At 45.2% G+C, this 20,633-nt stretch overlaps 1 protein-coding gene across 1 annotated transcript in view; it reads left to right on the plus strand.

The window, feature by feature from the left end:
• The window catches only part of ATRN (attractin), a 960,574-nt gene that overhangs the window by 151,788 nt on the left and 788,153 nt on the right, over nt 1-20,633 (plus strand). Inside the window, exon 6 of the mRNA XM_086964304.1 lies at nt 3,711-3,879. Within this exon, the coding sequence (XP_086820430.1) occupies nt 3,711-3,879 (169 nt within the window). The remainder of the gene's footprint in view (nt 1-3,710; nt 3,880-20,633) is intronic.

A 20,633-nucleotide genomic window follows, 5' to 3' on the forward strand; every position in this document is an offset into this window, starting at 1 on the left:
GTAGTAATCATAGGCCAGTGGTCAAGGAGGTTGGTGGCACAGGATGTGGACTCGGTGTCGACATTAGAGGCTGTTGTTCATGTGTTGTTGTTGATGTCGCTGATTATTTTATCAATTTTTTCGGTAAAGAAAATGGCGAGGTCTTGGCATTGTGCTTTAAGCGGGCGAGCGGTAGCAGTAGTATGTGCACCTGCTAATTCCTTCACCTTGTTGAAAAGCATTTTTGCTTTGTTTGTGGCAGTATTTATGACGTTAGCAACGTGAAGGGCTCGGGCCTTTGTACAGGCCGTATGATATTTATTTCGTGCTTTTTTTTTCAGGTGCGTAGTCTTTCCGCCACTGTCGCTCGAGTGCTTTACAATTAGATTTCACTAATTTTAAGTGATCATTGAACCAAGGGGCTGGGGGACGGTGGTAGGTACCCTTGATGTGACAAGGAGGAAGACAGGCGTCAGCGGCGTCACTGAGCTCGTAATGCCCCATCCGGCAGCAAACAGTGACTCTACTGATTATTCCTACGATAATCCTACATGTGTAGAGTTCAACTACAACAGTTTCTTCTCACCTGGCAGTTAATAACATCAGACAGTTGGGTGTGGACATCATCCAACATAGTTATTAACAGGAGCTCGTTATCAGTCCTCCAAATATTCCACCTCACATCCACATGCTCTCTCTCCCGAACATTAACAACTGCTCAAACAGTAAGTGCAAGCTCTATTACTCAAAGGAGTTGTAGAGCCGGTTCCTATACAACATTAAGGGTTTACTTCCTGTACTTCCTAATCATCAAAAAAGGATGTCTCTCTACTGCCTATTTTAGATCTAAGGGCCCTAAATAATTACATACTATCAGAGCACTTGCATATGGCCACACTTTAACAAGTGCTTCCACTTCTAGAGCAAAGTGACTTCATGTCAGCACTAGACTTAAAGACGCATAATTTCACATCCCCATTCACCCACTGCATCGCAAATATTTAAGATTTGTGATAGTAGGGAAACCTTATCAATTCAAAGTTCTTCCGTTTGGAGTCAACTGCACCCAGGGTGTTCACCAAATTCTTAGTGGTGGCAGCAGCGCATTTACGAAGACAAAATATTCATGTCTTCCGATATTTGGAAGACTGGCTTGTCAAAGGAAACACACACCTCTTGTGTCAACAACACACTCCCATCTTCAACCTTCACAACTGCAACAATATCTAGGAGTTGTACTTTTAAGTAGGTCTGACCTATCCAAATGCAGCCAGGATTCAACATTTTAAAAAACTGTGACCTCAATTTCAAGCCAATCAATACTTAACAGTTAAACTTTCATGCACCTTCTGGGGATGATGGCATCCTTCATTGCTATTGTGCCTTATGCAAGAATGAACATGCATCCTCTATGGGGAGGATTAGCGTGACAGTGGACTCAGTCACAGGGTTGACTGGTTGTCTTGTATTGGTAGATAACTGCACTCCTCACACTCTGCAGTGGTGGAACACGCAAAACCTGTTAAAAGGGTGGCTGTTCATCGACCCTGGTTCACAGGTCGTGCTAACAGCGGATTCATCCCTCATATTTTGGCGTGCACACCTACAAGATCTAACAGTTCAGGGTCTCTGGAACACCAAACATCAGAATCTCTACACCAACTACCTAGTGCTTCAAGCTGTTCACCTAGTGCTGAAAGAATTTCTACCTGATCTCACAGGCAAAGTTGTTCTATTCTGAACTGACAATATGACAGCCAAGTGCAATGTACAATAAAATGGGGGGCGGGGGTGTTTAGGGTTAACACACTCTACAGCTGTCACGCCACTCTCGGACCATTTGGGGTTGGGCAATAGATCACAAAATCTGTTAGCGGAACACCTCCCAGGATCAGACAACGACTGTACTGACCTCAGCAGAATGCGGCAACAATTCAATGAGTTGGAACTCCACCCTCAAGTCCTCCTCCCACACTTCCACTAATGGGGGTTTCCCCAAATAGACCTCTTTGTGACTGCAAAGCATGCAAAATGCCCAGACTTTGCCTCCAGGTTCCCACACCCTCTATCCAAATGCAATGCCATATGGATGAATTAGTCGGGGATATTTGCCTATGCTTCAGAAGCTCAGGGCGATGTCTCTCACCCTCATTCTAGTTGCTCCCACAGGACTGTTCAACCATGGGGTCTACACTGCTAGAGCTTTCAGTAGTTTAACATAAGAAGCGTCACCTCAACCCAAACATTCTCACTCAGAACCATGGCGAAATCAGACACCCAAAGGAGTTAAACCTGACAATTTGGTTCCTGAAGTCCTAGAATTCAGATATCTAAATCTGCCAGCAGAATGCACGGCCATTCTTAAGGAAACACGTAAAACCACCACTAGAGCTTGCTATGCAGAAAAGTGGAAAATATTTGTTATTTATTGTGATAACCAAAAGATTGGCCCACTCAATTTATACAGAACATGGTTTGTTACCTTTGCATTTACAACTCTCAGGACTTGCTTACACTTGCAAAAGTTAACATTTTGCAGCAGTATCTACCTATATTCTAAATTTGCAACACTTTTCATTGTTCAGAATGCCAGTTAATAAGGCTTTTATGGAAGGCTTTAAAAGAGTGATGCCACCAAGGTATCTATGTGGAATCTCAGTGTTTTTCTAACAAGACTATGGGTCCACCCCTTGAACCCTTGTACAAGTGCATCCTCCAGTTTCTTTCTTGGAAGGTTGCTTTCTTAATTGATATCACCTTCCTAAGAAGTGTTGGTGAGGACAGGACAAAGAGTTTGCTCCCCATCATAAAAGAAAACCAATTTGAAAATCACGCCTTTCTAGACGGATTGTTAAATGCACCCAGACATGCTATCTCGAAGCCAAGAGGACTTTGTCTGTGCTCTTGAGAGTGCATTCTACTTGTAAGATGGGTGCATCTATGGCTTTTTGGGTACCATTCCCATAGCTAACATTTGTAAAGCAGCTAAATGGTCTACACCATACACATTTACCAAGCACTATTGTGTGGATGTTTTAGCATGCCAACAGCTAATGTAGGACAGGCGGTGCTATGTACATTTGGTCAAGCAACTACAATGTCCACTTTTTGAAGGGTACTGCTATACAGTATATGCAAAGCATGCTCATCTACAGCCACATATGCCTCGAACGGATTATGTTACTTAATCTGTAAGCATCTGTTCTTGGCATGTAGTGCAGTAGATTCACATAAGTCCACCCTTCTCCCTGGACACCTGTGGTCGTTGCACTCCTAATCTATATTTTCATATGCATGGACATCTCTTTACTTACACTTACTTATACTCCATTCTCACTCTCTTGTGGGAAAACAATCTAGCAATGGAGTTGATGCCATGCTCACTATTACCAGGAGGAGTCACCTTACCTTGTGACTCGAAAGACCTCTTCGAAGAAAAATAACTTGCAAACATACATACCTGACACTAGATGGCTGGAGTATGCAAATCATGTTAATCTACAGCACTACATGCAAGAACAGATGCTTTCACGGTAAGTGATATAATCCCTAACATATTTGCACCTACCACAACCTTACGTTCTTTTATGACACAGTAATAATGGTTAGATTTTAATTGTGTAGGATTGCCTTTTTATCAGTAACCTTAGTTGCATGAATGGTTTCATTTGGGAATTGTTTTGTAAATCTTTGTCTGAAATCAATGTTTGAATGTTTTTTTTACCATATAGGCCCCAGCTGTTCAGTCCCTGTGCCAGCAAATATTTCCTTTTGGACTCGTGAGGAGTATTTCAACCCAAAGCTTGCCCGAGCATCTCACAAAGCTGTAGTTCATGACAATGTAATGTGGATAATTGGAGGCTATTTGTTCAACCACTCAAACTATCAGATGGTTACGGCGTGAGTATACACATTGCAGAAAACTGATATTTGAGAATTTGAGTACTGTTGAATACCAATATTTGTGTTCGTTGAACTTTCAAAACTGTCCAGTACTATTTTCCTAATTTTAATAATATTTAGGATATTTTGAAGATAATCTATGATGTGCTTGATGTTTGGGGGGGGGTCGGGGTGGGGGTGGGGGTGTGTGGGGGCTAAAGATTAGAAATAATTCACATAAATCAGATTTAAATTTAGATCAGGATTTTAGTCAACACCAGTTGCACAGAGATGTTCTTAGTCATGGGAGGACGTAGAGCTAGAGGGGCAAGATAGAGATGCGATGATCTTTTTAACTTTAAAGTTGATGAAATGGCAAATACACTGTTGACATTTCTTATCTGGGTCAGATAAATTGAAGTGGTTGAGTTGATGATTGATTTTACAATCTGAAAGCTTCTTGGCATACTTGGCGAACTAAATTTGTGACTTGATGAATAAGGATTTTGTTTTAAAGATACGCTTTTTTCTACATTCTTGGTCCGCACAAACCTGTTCTTGATTAGCCCAGGAGCGAGTTTGTCCACAAGACACTGACTGAGATGTTTTTTTTCTCGTCATTGTTTTTGTTGATGCACCAAAGGAACTGATATCTTACTGATGATGTTGTCCTGCCTCAGTGGAGCAATTTGTTGGTAATCCAAGTCATGGGATACTTAAAATTGGGGGCAACATTCACCTCATGATTTTCCTTAAATCTGTAGAGGGTGGTTGAGGTCAGCAAAATGATTTTCCGAGCTAATGTTTGTTAAGTGCTGTTTTTTCAGACTCTTGAGTTTACCATGAATATTGGTTTTAGAGAGGCATAGAAAAACGTATTTGGCAATGGATTTATCAAAAATACAAATCTCAAGGTGTCTGGCGTCCACTTCAGGAACACACCTTTTTGTACAATATGAAGTGGTACATTTATATCCAGAAACAGAAGGTGGTCACCAAAACAGCCTTTAAGAAACAAACAAAGGTTCCATTACAGAGAATGCCTTCGAGCACACTGTCTCATTGAATTAATCCACAACAAAATATATCAGATCTTGCATCCTTTAATTGCAATATTCAACTTGTAGAGGTCTTAATGCTGTAATACGATGACCTACACATTGTTAAGCATCCTGACGATATTCCTGGCCTAGTCAGTCTGCTATTGATGACACTGCTTGCTCATCATGTCTGATCGGCCTACCTAGGCAGGTGAACGCAGTCATGGCTAGATCCTTTACATCCACCTTGATTGGTGGAGGTCTTTGGGATGTTAAGTGGCATTACTTCTGATATCTTAGAGTTAATCTTAAGGCCCCACTTGTTGTACATAGATGTTAAGACAAGTCATCTTTTCCTGCATGTGTGTGTCTGTCTGTCTGTGTGTCTGTCTGTCTGGTCCAGATACTCCAGAAAAGAGAATAAGGACGTTCCAATGCCTCTGGCTTGGCCTTATGTTATGCGTTACATCACTTAGTCGCCAGCTTGAACTGGTCGAGGGGCTTGCATGTCTCAGTGACTTGGAGAGTTATGCCACTGGGAGCTTAGTCTCCTAGCGGGTACCCTCAAGCTGGACAGGTGAAAGGGTGTACATCAGTTTAAGCACGATCCACTGGTCCATCAGGTTGGGCACAACCTTCTCCCTTAAATAATGGGTTGTTTAGGAAATGGCAGGATAACCTCAAAGTTATGCTCACAGTATAGCTTCAACTCATTGTTGAGTGAGTATGATCCAGTGCTAAGCACCTTTGACAAAACAATACAGTCGGAATATAGCAAGAGACTTGCTGAGTCTCTTCATGAATACTCTCATTTGGGGAGGGGGGGGGGTTTGTTTATGTTGAAGAGTCTAGGTCAAAAGTTGATGAAAATGTAAGCAGGCTGGGTGAGAATTCCCTGATGCCAAGGGGAACTTATTAGAGTTGGCATTTTCAAGAGAGGTTAAACCCTGCCTAAATTATGAAAGAAAAAACTAAAAAAAAAACTAAAAACTGCTGTCGGTCTGAAGTGTTTGGCTGAGCAGCATTTCATGCGCCACTTGGTCAGTCTGAGGACTGCCCCATCTTCCCCAGCCTTCTGTCGATTGCGTAGATTTGACGTGAAGGGTTTCTGGGATGTAGGGGTCTTCAACGCTTACTGTGATTTCATTCGTAGTGTTACTGTAATGTGATTCGTCCTGTCACCTGTGATTTCATTACAATGTTATCTATGATGTGTTAATTGTGGAGCATCATGTGTGAATTACTTTGCATTGGAGATTGTGGGGAGTTGCTTGATTGTTGTAACTGTCATCACAACCTTAATGTTCCAGGCATGTGAGCTGCAGATCCCATTCTTTGCATCGCCTGCCATCTAGTGTTGGGTCTGGATGTTTCCACTTTGTTTTTTTGTTTGAATAAGTCTTTTCCAGCCACGAGGTAGGTGACTCAGCCTTTCGGTGATGGTGCTCATGGGCATCAGCTCCATTGTTAGATTGTTTTTTTCCGCCATCTGGTTCGGATGTGAATTGCTGTGCTCCGGTCAGCACCGTTTCTCGGGTTCCCTTTGACGCTCAATCCAATACCCTCTACAGTATTGTTTCTCGATAGCCGGGCTCGCTGGAAGTGGCTCGCTGGAGTCGATGGAACAGACTCCATTCAAACTCTGTCCCAGGTGTCGCGCCAAGTTTCCGCACACCAACCTGCATGAAGTTTGCAACCTATATTGATCCCCGGAACACAGCGAGAAATACGGCAACGCGCATGATTGTTTCGATCAAAGAAGACACTCTGTGACAGTCTGGCTCGACGTCACAAGATGCAACACAAAGTCTGCTCCGTACCGGACATCTTCGGTGAAGATTCCGACCGAGTAGAAACACAAGCCAAAGAGCTGAGGAAGAAGAATACATCTCTGTGTCCGAGACAGACTCCGACATGGAAGAAGAGGAGCATGTTACACCGGGTCACCGTACCGTCAGTACAGAAGCCCCCTTGCCCCAACAGCACAAGACCATAAAGGCTCCGGTCCTTCATCTGCTTGCGAGCCAAGGTCAGCACAGAGACAAAGTTTTGAGCTCCCCCACCCCCGGGGTCGAAACACTAAGAGAAGCCTTCCGGCTCAGGCTCGAGTCGGCCCCATGACGACGCCGAAATCAAAGCATGTTGTGGTTCACAATTTATCTCCATTGAAGAGTAAATCTTCGGTACGGAAGAGTTCGGAGCCGAAACATTCGACGCCGAAGACGGCAAGCAAAGACAAAAAGACTCCACCAAAAGAGCCTCGGTCCGATGTTCCACCTCGGATCCGAAACCGAAAGAACTGGTTATAAACCCAGACACTGATCATATCCATGCCATATTGCCTGAAAAAAAAGGAAAATGGGCCACAGGAAGAGTATTGCATTCCACTGAAGAGAAAAAATGTGGGTACTTACACTTCACCACCATATATTCCACCTCCTTCACCCACTAATCCTCAATTACTCAGCACATCCACTAATTCACCACAACTATCACCTAACCCACAGGATGAAGGGGATGGGGATGAGGATAGGCAACAAGATGTTGACCCATGGAAGCATTATGACACTGACCCAAACACGGATAATGACTCTGGCTTGTATCCGTCCAGATCACCACCTGACAATATAGGGTACATTGATCTTCTTAGCAGGGCTGATAATTATCACAGGGTGGAACTGCATAAGGAGGTTTTAGAAGAGGTCTTCATGTTTGAGACCCTAAGTTCCTCTGAAAAAAACTACCTATACACTTCCAATGCTTAAGGGGATACTTAAACACGCAGATGAGGTTTTCAAAGATCCTGTAAGAGCAAGAATCATCGCTCCTAGGGTGGAGAAGAAATATAAACCGGCACCTACTGTCCCTGCTTACATCAAGGGTCAGCTGCCCTTAGACTCTCTTGTGGTTTCCAATGCTCTCAAGAGAGCTAACTCACAGACCACAGGTGAGGCCCCTCCTCCCGATAAGAAGTCCAAGTTAATCAGTGTCTCGGGCAAAAGGTTAGCCTCACAAGCGGCTAATCACTGGTGCATCGCTAATGCTCAGGCTTTGTTAGCCAGATATGATAGGGCTCATTATGATGAGTTAGAAAAACTCATGTAGTTTCTGCCTGATGTGCATAAATCATAGGCAAATGATCTTATTCAGCAGGGCAAACTTATCACCAATACCTCCATCAAATGCACCCTAAACTCAGCAGACACAGCTGCGCACGCAGTGAACACCTGCGTACTGCTATGCAGACATGTATGGTTGATAACTTCAGGTTTCAATCCTAAGGTACAGGCCTCTATTTTCATTCAGCCATTTGACAAATACCACTACTTTGGTCCAGCAGTTCACACCTCGCTGGAAAAGATATTGAGGTGGCAAAGTCCATGGGGGCTTTGCAGTTACCTGCTAATAGGGGGTTCGAGGCATATGGGCTGCAGATGGTACATTATGAATAGATCGCCATCTGGTGTTGGGCTCGGATGATTGCACTTGTTTTTCTCTTGGAGAGTCTTTTGTAGCTTGGTGACTCCTCCTTTGGTTGCTAGTGCGCATGGGCATCGGCTCAATCCTTAGGTTGTTTTTTTCCGCCATCGGGTTCGGATGAGGATTGAAGCGCTCCAGATCGACTTCGGAAAGAAGTGACTTTTCAGCGCGTATTCCCTTTCCAATTCGACGGTATTGTTATCGAACGCGATTTCATTTCCATTCCGACGCGTTTCGATTCCAAACATCAAAGAAAAACTTTGATCTACGTCGACGAACAGGAGGCCTTTCTCGACGTGGTCAAGCCCGGAGTCCATGGAAAGGACTCCATTTAAGAAATGTCCAATGTGTGGTGCTAAGTTCCCACACAAGGACCTACACGAGGTGTGCAACCTCTGCCTGTCGCCTGAACACGAATCCAGGGACTGCGAAGTCTGCGCAGCATTCTCTTCCAAGTCGACGATTAGAAACCGTCGATCGAAGACACGAGGTTTCCAGAATGCAGTCTGAGGCGATCCCGGAGCTGTTCGAAGACCAGAACCTCGAGAATCATGAAGAACAGTCAGGGTCGGAAGGGGACGAGTCGGAGGTCGAAGAATTCGACGTTCAACAAACCGTGAGTGACGACGTCCCCTTACCAAAAAACCGACCCCGTGAGGTAGCGACCCCGCCATCGAGCCCGGTCAAACCGCAGAAAAAAGTTTCCGACGCCCCGCCTTTGGGCCCGGCAACGAAACCGAAACTGAAACCGAAACTCTCGGTCTCCCACCATGTCGGATCCGAGAAACGGTCGACATCGACTTCGACACCGAAGCTTCATGCAAGGGAAAGCTCGGAATCGAAACATTCCATGTTGAAACCGAAACATGCTTCGACGTCGAAGACTCATCGACACCGAAAAAATCGGACTCGAGCAAATCCTCGGTGCCGAAGACACCGAACATTGACGATAGGAAGCAAAGGCACATTTCGGAACCAAAAGCTTCCGTACCGACACAGGAGCAACAAACCGATCCGAAACAAAAGATTTTGTTTATCGATCCACAAACTGGCAAAGTGGTGACGAAGAAGAGGAAGAATGAACAGCCAGAGGACAAAGCTCTTCCTTCTAAGAAGAGAACAATGGGGACAAATACAACTCCTCCTACTTCTCCTCGACCTAGAGTCACACCCTCTTCTCCTATTCCTCACACTATGCCAACTATTCCTCCACCTTCTACACCAAGACCATCTACACCTCACACAGATGTAGATAGTGACATAGGGGAGGGAGAACCTCACGGGGACGATGAATCTATCCCAGATGAGGAAGACCCATGGGAGAATTATGACGCAGGGTCAGACGATGACAACAACCCACAGTTATATCCCTCAAAACCTTCACCAGCTGATGATAACACAGGTTTTGTACAGCTCATTAATAGGGCAGCAAAATATCATAAGGTAGACCTACATATAGAACCTCAAGTAGAGGATTTCCTATTAGAGACACTACCTACTGCACAAAGAACATCAGGTACTCTACCTATGCTGAAGGGTCTTCTCAGTCACACAACAGTCATATTTAAAGACCCAGTGAGGGCTAGGGTGTTAAACCCAAGAATTGATAAAAAATATAAGGCAGCTCCAAAGGACCCAATATTTATCAAGGGGCAGGTACCTCTGGACTCGCTTGTAGTTTCCAACGCTCGCAAAAGAGCAAACTCATTATCTACAGGAGAAGCCCCTCCACCTGATAAGGAGTCAAAATTAATAGATGCACCAGGAAAAAGAGTAGCATCACAAGTGGCAAACAGTTGGCGCATAGCCAATACACAAGCGCTACTTGCACGCTATGATAGGGCGCATTATGATGAGTTAGAAAAGCTCATCACACATCTCCCTAAAGAACATCAGAAAAGGGCAGATCAGCTTATACAGAAAGGAAAGATAATAACTAACACTTCCATTAAATGCGCCCTGGACGCAGCAGACACTGCAACAAGATCCATCAACACCAGTATCATGATAAGAAGACATGCATGGCTTAGAGTCTCAGGGTTCAAACAAGAAGTACAAACATCTTTATTGAACCAACCTTTTGATCAGAAGACACTTTTCGGCTCAGGCACAGATGAGACTTTAGAAAAGATGAAAAAGGACAAAGAAACAGCTAAGTCAATGGGAGCATTACAACAGCCAACACAAAGTGGTTCCTTTTGTAGATCCATCTATAGAGGGGGCTCAAAAAGTACAGGAACAAGTCAGCAATCTACCTCTTTTTCACCAACATCACCCAGAGGTAATTCAAGAGGCAGTTAGAGGTAACAACAACAAGGGTAGGGGTCACGGAAATAATAACAACCGCTACTCCCTAACCCCAAAACAGTGACTTAATACAACTCCTCCAGACCACATAACACCGGTCGGGGGACGTCTATCACAGTTCCTACCTGTCTGGGAAAACATCACATCAGACAAGTGGGTGAGACAAATTATCCAACATGGTTATTGCCTAGAACTCAAAGCTACCCCACCAAACATCCCCCTCCAAACAGCGTCCAATGAGTCAGGACCATCTGACATTGTTAAAAGAAGAAGTACTATCACTGCTACAAAAGCATGCCATAGGGAAGGTTCCAAAACATCAGCAAGGGACATGAGTATACTCTCTATACTTCCTAATCCCGTAAAAAAGACGGGTCTCTAAGACCAATCTTAGACCTCAGACCTCTCAATGTATACATAAATTCTTAACATTTCCACATGGTCACGCTCCAACAAGTACTTCCTATACTGAAGAAAGGGGACTTTCTTTCTACACTGGATCTAAAAGACGCTTACTTTCCCATCCCAATTCACAAAGCCCACAGGAAATACCTAAGATTTGTAGTGGAAGGACAACATTATCAGTTCAAGGTCCTTCCGTTTGGGGTCACAACGGCACCAAGAGTGTTCATAAAATGCCTAGCAGTGGTGGCAGCACACCTAAGAAGACAACAAATACATGTCTTCCCTTACTTGGAAGATTGGTTAATAAAGGCCAAGTCACAAGAAGAATGCCTTCACAACACACAGAAGACCATTCATTTACTGCACCACCCAGGGTTTACGGTGAACTACAAAAAATCCCACCTACAACCAAACAAAATTCAACAATACCTGGGGGCTACTATAGACACAGAAAGAGTCAAAGCATACCCCAATCCAATCAGGATACAAACAATGGTCACGTTGATACAAAGATTTCAACCACAACACTCACTACCAGCACTAGTGTTTATGCAGCTGTTAGGCATGATGTCCTCCTGCATACTACTAATAGCACATGCCAGACTACAGATGCGCCCACTACAGGAGTGTCTAGCGACACAGTGGAATCAGGCTCAAGGTCAGATTACAGATCTGGTTTTGGTAGACGACCGTACGCATCGCTCTCTGAAGTGGTGGAACACAACAAACATTTCCAAGGGACGGTCGTTCCTAGAACCGATTCCACAACTGATACTGACAGCAGACGCATCGCTCTCCGGATGGGGAGCGCATATGGACAAATACACAGTGCAGGGGAAATGGAGTGTGCAGCAAAAGAAACTGCACATCAACTACTTGGAACTACTAGCAGTATTTTTAGCATTAAAAGCTTTCCAAATGCAGATAACCAACAAGGCCGTCCTGATCAGAACAGACAACATGACTGCAATGTGTTATATTCAAAAACAGGGGGGGGGACACACTCTCTCCAACTATCCAAACTAGCACAGGACATTTGGAGATGGGCCAATCCTCAAAAGATCTATCTGTTCTCCAGTATTCAATCTTTCATAGATTCACATGCTTGTATCTTCCCCGTCGTCATGGTGGGAGTCTCCCGGTACATAATAATCATAGCAGTAGAAGAAAAAACTGCCTGAAACCATAGAGTAGAGAAACCAGAGGGTAACCTCTCCTCCTCATTATGTGGCCCAAACTACAGCCAATCAGCAACCAGCCCCAGCCTACACCATTCCCAGCAGAGCCACCATACCTCAGATTTCTAACCGCCTTCGTGTGAGAAGGAGTCTCCCTGAGCTCTGCTCAGTTTTTTCTCTCTCTTCACTGAACTTTTGACCTTTGTCAGCTGGATTCAGGTACTGTTTTTTCTTGTTGGAATTACTTCAGTCACGATGTCTGAAAGCTCTAAGAAGAGTCTTTTCAGAGCTTGCAGATCCTGTGGCAAGGCCAGACTTTTTTCTGAGGATCCTCACAAGGAATGCTTGTACTGCCTGTACCCCAAGCATATCCCTAAGGACTGCAAGTACTGCCAGAACTTCCCTCCCAAAACTCTGAGGGATAGGGAAGGGCGCCTCCTAATATGGCTTCAGAAAAGGAAGGTTCATGACTCTGAATCTGAAGGAGAAGCCATGGGACACTCCTCTAAGAAGTTAAGAGGGTCCTCTGAGGAAAAGGGAGATGTGAGGCAAAAAGCAGGAAAATCTAAGGAAGGTGAACCTTCTACTTCACTCCCTCCAACTCCTCTCAAGCCTTTCTCAGAAAAGAGGGCTCCGTCGTCGCTTCCGTCAACGAGATCTGTTAAAAATCCAGTCAGATCGACGACGAGATCGTCGACGACGGCGGCGAAGACCGTTCCGTCGACGATGGCGACGACTACCGTTCCGTCGACGACCAGTCCGTCAACGACGACGACAGTCTCGATGTCGACAGCTTCGTCGACGACGATGACAACGACGACTCCGTCAACGGTGAGTGTTAAGTCTTCGTCGACGGCGAGATCTTCGTCGACGAGCATCCCGTCGACGGCCCCGTCGACGGCCCCGTCGACGGCCCCGTCGACGGCCCCGTCGACGACCCCGTCGACGGCGAATAAATCATTGAAGATGTTTTCTCCAACGAAAATAACGTCAACTTACATTTCTGTTAAAAGGATTGCTCCGTCGACGGGGGGGTTGACGAGCAGAAAAGGAGAATTTTCAACGCCAAAGATATCACCTCTGCTACCTTCCACCATTCTAGATGGCCAGGAATCAGAGGAGGAAGGATCTTTTGGAGCGGCGTACAGTCCTTCGCAGCTCCATATTAAGCATCAGGACACTGATGAGGAAGATCAACAGGAGGACTATGCCTTTACAGACCGGCCGGTCAGGGGCCAAATGAGATATGAGTCTTTCCACCAGGCCTATCACTATGATGATGATGATGATGATGAGGAGGAGGAAGTGGATACGCCTGCGCGAGATGAGTCAATGTCTGTGCCAATCTCTTTAATATCCGACTTAAGGAGTATGATAGACAACTATTATCGTCGTTTTCCAGAAGATAATGCTCCTGCGGCCTCTGAGAAAAGCTCTCAACCTGTTAAAGAGGCGCCTATAACTCAACCACCTCCCCCTCCTCGGAAGGAGGTTCAAAACGTAATTACGATTCGTGATGACCTGAATGAGTCTGATCATGAGGAGGAAGAAGGAGAAATTGCTCAGGACGAGGAAGTGGGAGACGAATGGAACCAATATATTGCTCCAACGTCTCCGGCGTCACCCTTGCCTCAATCAAGTTCTCCTCCAGCGGATATAGCCAGCTTTCATGACCTGATGGAGAAAGCGGCTACAAGGTTCAAGCTTTCTATGCCAGTCAAGGAAAACGATTGCTTCCTTTATGACTTTAAGGAGTCCTCCAGGAAGTCGGTAAGAGCTATTCCTATCATTGAGCATATCTGGGAGGAAGGACTCAAATTGATGAAGAATCCAGCTTCAGTCCCAGCGTCCATACCCAGGCTGGACAAGAAGTATCGCGCTGTAGAGAAGGCTCCAGCATGCCTTATTGGACATCCTCGTCCAGACTCGGTGGTGACTCAAGCAGCCCAGAAGCGCTCCAAGAACCCGATGGCCACATGCGTGGCGCCCCCCGATAAGGAGGGCAAGAAGATGGATGGCATAGGAAAACGCTTTGCGGTGATGGCAGCGGCTTCCATCAAAGCTACCAACGCAATGGCTCTGCTGAGTCGGTTCAATAGACAGATGTGGTCGGACATCGCGCCTTTCCTGTCGCACCTTCCAGAGGACAAGAAAGAGGAGGCAACTACCATTCTTCAAGATGGAGCCAGAGCAGCGTCGGAGTCCATAGATGTGGCAATGGACATATCATCTATAGCTTTTCGCCAAATGGCCGGGGCGATAACCCTACGGAGGCAGGGATGGCTCAAGGCTACGTCTTTTCGGCCGGAAGTCCAGTCTAAGATATTGGATATGCCATTCGATGGAGAAAGCCTCTTTGGAAAACAGATTGATGAGGCGTTGCAGGGGATAAAAGCAGATACCGACACTGCTAGATCCTTGGGATCATTGCAACAGGGCCGTTATCAGTCCTTTCGCGGTCGAGGATCCAGAGGACACTTTCAACAACAACGTTCCTCTTATCAATCTAATCGGTACCAACCGTATAACCAGCAGGGCTACCGTCAGTACCCCTCCAACCAACAATATCGGTCCTCAAACACTTCCTTCCAGCAGCAAGGAAGGAGAAAGTCCGCAGCCAGAGGAAAGCAGGACTCTGGGCTTAGACAGTGATGTTCCGCAGGCGCCTCTATTGCCGCTTCAGATCAACCAGTTCCACTACCTCTCTCAGTTTCTCCCGTATTGGCAGTCCATAACATCGGACAGATGGGTATTGGACATTATTACACAGGGTCACACCCTGGAATTCTCGCAAAAACCTCCAAATCGTCCACCCCTCTGCAGAGTTCATCAACACCTAACGGCTCTCAAAGCAGAGGTCTTATCACTCATTCTGAAAGGAGCGATAGAGGAGGTACCACCAAACCAGCGGGGAACAGGTTTTTATTCGCACTTCTTCCTTATAAGGAAAAAGCAGTCATCGAAATGGAGACAGGTGCTGGACCTCAGAGATCTGAACACATACATAAAAAAGATTTCTTTCCGTATGCTATCCTTGCAGGAAATTCTGCTACTGCTTCGCAAAGGAGACTACATGGTCTCTTTAGACCTGCTGGAAGCATACTTCCACATTCCGATACACGAAAAGCACAAAAAATATCTTCGATTCATGGTGGAGGGGCGCCATTACCAGTTCAGAGTTTTACCTTTCGGACTGAAATCCGCCCCCAGAGTTTTCACAAAATGCATGGCCCCTATAGCGGCGCACTTAAGAAAACAAGGTCTACAGGTGTTCCCATACTTGGACGACTGGTTGATAAAAGGACCATCGTTCCAAGCAACGCGAAGATCTCTACAAAAGTGCATGGATCTCTTCCGAGGTCTAGGTCTTCGGATAAACAAGGAAAAGTCATCCTTTGTCCCGACTTGCGTTCTACAGTTCTTAGGAGCAATCTTGAAAACACAAGAATTGAAAGCTTACCCTTCAGAGGAAAGGATAACGAAAATCTTGAATCTGACTGCATCCCTAGCAGCAAAAAAGTTCACTTCCATCAGGATATTCAAATCATTACTGGGAATGATATCCTCTTGCATTCCGCTGATCCCCAACTGCCGTTTGCAAATGAGACCGTTACAGGAAGCCCTGGACAAGCAGTGGGTCCAAGCCCGTGGTTCCTTCGACGACAAGCTGGTTATAACAAATCAGATCAAGCGGGCAATGTCATGGTGGGGTATCAGGAGCAACCTAACAAAGGGCCTCACATTCGAACCACAATCACCAAGCTACGTCATGACGTCAGACGCTTCATTGCGAGGTTGGGGGGCTCATCTGCAAGACCTAGAAATTCAGGGCCTTTGGTCTCCTCAAGAGGCGAAACGTCACATCAACCTCTTGGAATTGGAAGCAGTCTTTCTGGGCCTCCAGGCTTTCCTTCCCAGGATCCAAGGTTCATCGGTTTTGGTGCGGACAGACAGCACAACAACAATGTTTTACCTGCGCAAACAGGGCGGAACGAGATCAAAACCCTTGTCGATTCTGGCACAAAGAATCTGGAAATGGCTATTGGGTCCGAAAATATCGCTGCAAGTAGAACATGTTCCGGGAGTGGACAACACAAAAGCGGATCTGTTAAGCAGGTCACCCGACATTTGCCACGAGTGGGAAATCAACCAGATCCAGCTGAACCGGATTTTCAAAGTGTGGGGCAAACCAGGTCTAGACCTGTTTGCGACTCTGAGCAACAAAAAATGCAGTCATTATGCCAGCAGGTTCCCTCAACAAGATTCGAGGGGGAACGCTCTTCACCTCAGATGGACAGGGATGTTTGCCTATGCCTTCCCTCCTTTCCCCTTAATTCCCAGACTACTAAGGAAAATGAGAGCAGAACCTTGCCAGATAATACTGATAGCCCCGGCATGGCCGAGGCAGTTTTGGTATACGGAGCTTCTGCAGTTGTCGGTAGAACCGAGAATACAGCTCCTGATAACCAGAGATCTGATTTCCATGAACAGAGGCCAAGTACTTCATCCGCAACTGACCTCGCTAAGATTGTCTGCTTGGAACCTTTTGAGCACGAATTCCGGTCCCTAGATATCACCCCAGAATGTCGTGAAATACTGCAAATTTCTGTGGCACTGTCTACCAACAGGACATATGTAGCAAAATGGAAGCGATTCTGTAGTTGGTGCGTGACTAAGGCACTGCATCCCTTAACGTCCTCGGCTGAGCAAATCCTTCCGTATTTACTGCATTTAGCCAGATCAGGACTGGCGCACTCATCTATAAAAGTCCATCTAGCGGCAATTTCCAGGTATAGAAGATCACCAGGATGCCCTTCCTTGTGGTCTAACAGGCTAATCAAGGAATTCTTGAAAGGGCTGTTCAGGAAGTTTCCTCCTGTCAAGCATCCTCCACCTTCATGGCAGCTTAACACAGTATTGGCGCAGTTAATGAAAGCTCCCTTCGAACCCATACACAAATCAGAATTACAATTCTTGTCATGGAAGGTGGCTTTGCTGTTGGCGCTCACGTCTGCCAGAAGAGTGAGCGAGATACAAGCTTTTTCTATATTGGATCCCTTCATTCAATTCAAGCCGGATAAGGTGATGCTAAGAACCAACCCTAAATTTGTGCCTAAAATACCCTCTTATTTTCATCTGAATGAACCTGTCATCCTGCCGACATATTTTAAGAACCCATCCACGGCGGCTGAAAAAGCTTTGCATACTTTGGATATCGGCAGATGCCTAAAATTTTACATTGAAAAGACAAAAAGCTTTCGCAAATCAAACCAACTGTTTGTTGCTTACTCAGGGGTCAGAAAAGGGCTGGCCCTTTCACGTTCCTCCATATCCAGATGGATTGCTTCCGCTATTTGCTTCTGTCATGAGAAAGCAGGAAGACCTCTCGACAGGAAAGTCCGTGCCCAGGATACACGGAAAATGGCGACGTCTTCTGCATTGCTGGCAGGAGTACCCCTTCCAGACATATGTAGAGCAGCAACCTGGTCGACTGCTCATACATTCACCAAGCATTACTGTCTGGACACGGAATGGAAAGCAGATGCAGCAGTGGGACAGGCAGTCCTGCGACATCTCTTTAAATAAGGTACATGTTTATGAATTGTATTCTGCAAATTTCTTTTTACTGTATAATATGCTTTTCTCTTTACGCAAATAATTATGATGACAAAGTTTAATTGATCATGCCTTGTTATTGTGGAAAGTTCTTTTGTAATAGATGCAATTTATGGCACACAGCCCCGAGATAGGAAAGGGGTCTAGCCTAGAAACGCTCTAACTACAGGAACTGCTATCTAATCTGATACAAGCATGTGAATCTATGAAAGATTGAATACTGGAGAAAGAACTAGTTACTTACCTGTACACTATGGTTCTCCAGTATTATCTTTCATAGATTCACATGCGCCCGCCCGCCTCCCCGTTTCCTTTAGGTAGACCGCCTTTTATCTCTGGTTTTCCTGTATAGCTCACTCTTGGGCGGTAGGAAATCTGAGGTATGGTGGCTCTGCTGGGAATGGTGTAGGCTGGGGCTGGTTGCTGATTGGCTGTAGTTTGGGCCACATAATGAGGAGGAGAGGTTACCCTCTGGTTTCTCTACTCTATGGTTTCAGGCAGTTTTTTCTTCTACTGCTATGATTATTATTTACCGGGAGACTCCCACCATGACGACTGGGAAGATACAAGCATGTGAATCTATGAAAGATAATACTGGAGAACCATAGTGTACAGGTAAGTAACTAGTTCTTTAGCAGAACACCTACCAGGAGTTCAAAATCAGGTAGCAGACATCCTAAGCAGAGAGTCAGAACAAGTACACGAATGGGAGCTGCACAACCAGATACTGCAGCCATTCTTCCAAAGATGGGGACAACCAGAGATAGATCTGTTTGCCAGTCATCAGAACGCAAAATGCCAAAACTTCGCATCCAGGTACCCCACCACCGGTCCCAGGGCAATGCACTATGGATAAATTGGTCCAACAAATTTGCTTACGTTTTTCCCCCTCTCCCACTAATTCCATTAGTGGTTCGGAAACTGCAACAGCACTCAATGACAATGATACTAGTAGCACCCACGTGGGCAAGACAGCCGTGGGTAAGATGGGTAAGATTATTACCCATGCACCTTACACAGAACCATGTAGAAATAATGCACCCAGATCCCAAACAATTGAACCTAGCGATCTGGCTCCTGAGGTTTTAGAGTTTGGATATTTAGATTTACCTCCAGAATGTATGGAAATCATTAAACAAGCAAGACGTCCTACCACCAGAGCATGCTACGCAGCAAAATGGAAAAGGTTTGCTGTACACTGTAACAGTAGTCACATCAACCCTCTGGACGCATCCACTAAACAGATTATTTGCTATTTACTACACTTGCAGCAATGTAACTTAGCATATACCTCTATCAGAGTTCATCTCGCAGCTATAGCGGCGTACCTACAAAACAGACAACATCTTTCCCTGTTTAAAGTACCAGCAATTAAAGCCTTCATGGAAGGACTCAGAGTCATTCCACCAAGACTACCACCTTCCCCAGTCTGGAATCTCAACATAGTACTTACCAGACTAATAGGACCACCCTTTGAACCTATGCATAGGTGCGAAATACAATTCCTCACATGAAAGGTGGCCTTCCTCATAGCTATCACTTCACTCAGAAGAGTAAGTGAGTTGCAAGCGTTTACAATTCAAGAACCATTCATGCAGTTACACCAAAACAAAGTGGTTCTTAGAACAAACCCAAAATTCTTGCCTAAAGTAATTTCAGCATTCCACATCAATCAGTCAGTGGAACTACCGGTGTTCTTTCCAAAACCACAGACAGTAGCGGAAAGGGCCCTACATACATTGGATGTCAGAAGGGCAATATTGTATTATATAGAAAGAACACAAACTTTCAGAAAGACAAAACAGCTATTTGTAGCATTTTCTCCTTCACATAAGGGCAATCCCATCTCTAAAGCAGGCATTGCCAGATGGATTGTAAAATGTATACAAATATGCTACTTAAAAGCAAAGAGGACATTAACTGTTCCTCCTAGAGCTCACTCTACACGTAAACTAGGAGCATCTATGGCATTCGTGGGAAACATTCCACTAGATGACCTATGCAAAGCAGCTACCTGGGTTACACCGCATACCTTCACAAAGCACTATTGTGTAGATGTGCACACAACACAACAAGCTAGAGTGGCACAAGCTGTATTAAAGACTTTATTTCAGACTGTTGCAACAGACACGGGCGACCACCGCTAGGGAGAGAACTGCTGTATAGTCTATTCATAATGTACCATCTGCAGCCCATATGCCTCGAACGGAATATGCTACTTACCAGTATGCATCTGTTCTTGGCATAGAGGGCTGCAGAGTGGTACATGCCCTCCCAGCCTCCCCGGAAACCTGTGTCTGTTCCAACAATATCTTATTTAGATACACTTACATGGGCATTTCTATCTGTATTCTATCATACTACTCCATCTAACCCTACTATGGCAAAACAATCTAAGGATGGAGCCGATGCCCATGCCTACTAGCAATCAAAGGAGGAGTCACCAAGCTACAAAAGACTCTCCAAGAGAAAAACAAGTGCAATCATCCGAGCCCAACACCAGATGGCGATCTATTCATAATGTACCACTCTGCAGCCCTCTATGCCAAGAACAGATGCATACTGGTAAGTAGCATATTCCTTCCTTTAGTCGCTGCTTTTACAGGGGTGGCTCCAAAAACATTTATATAGAAAATCCCTCCTCCTCTTACAAGGGCAACAACCAATCGCCCTCATCAAGAGGCTATTTCACAGGAGGTTTTAGAGGAAACAATGGTAAGGGAAGAGGCGGTTGGGTCTGGATCGT

Source organism: Lissotriton vulgaris, chromosome 3_2, assembly GCF_964263255.1.
Source record: "Lissotriton vulgaris chromosome 3_2, aLisVul1.2, whole genome shotgun sequence".
Lineage (NCBI taxonomy): Eukaryota > Metazoa > Chordata > Amphibia > Caudata > Salamandridae > Lissotriton > Lissotriton vulgaris.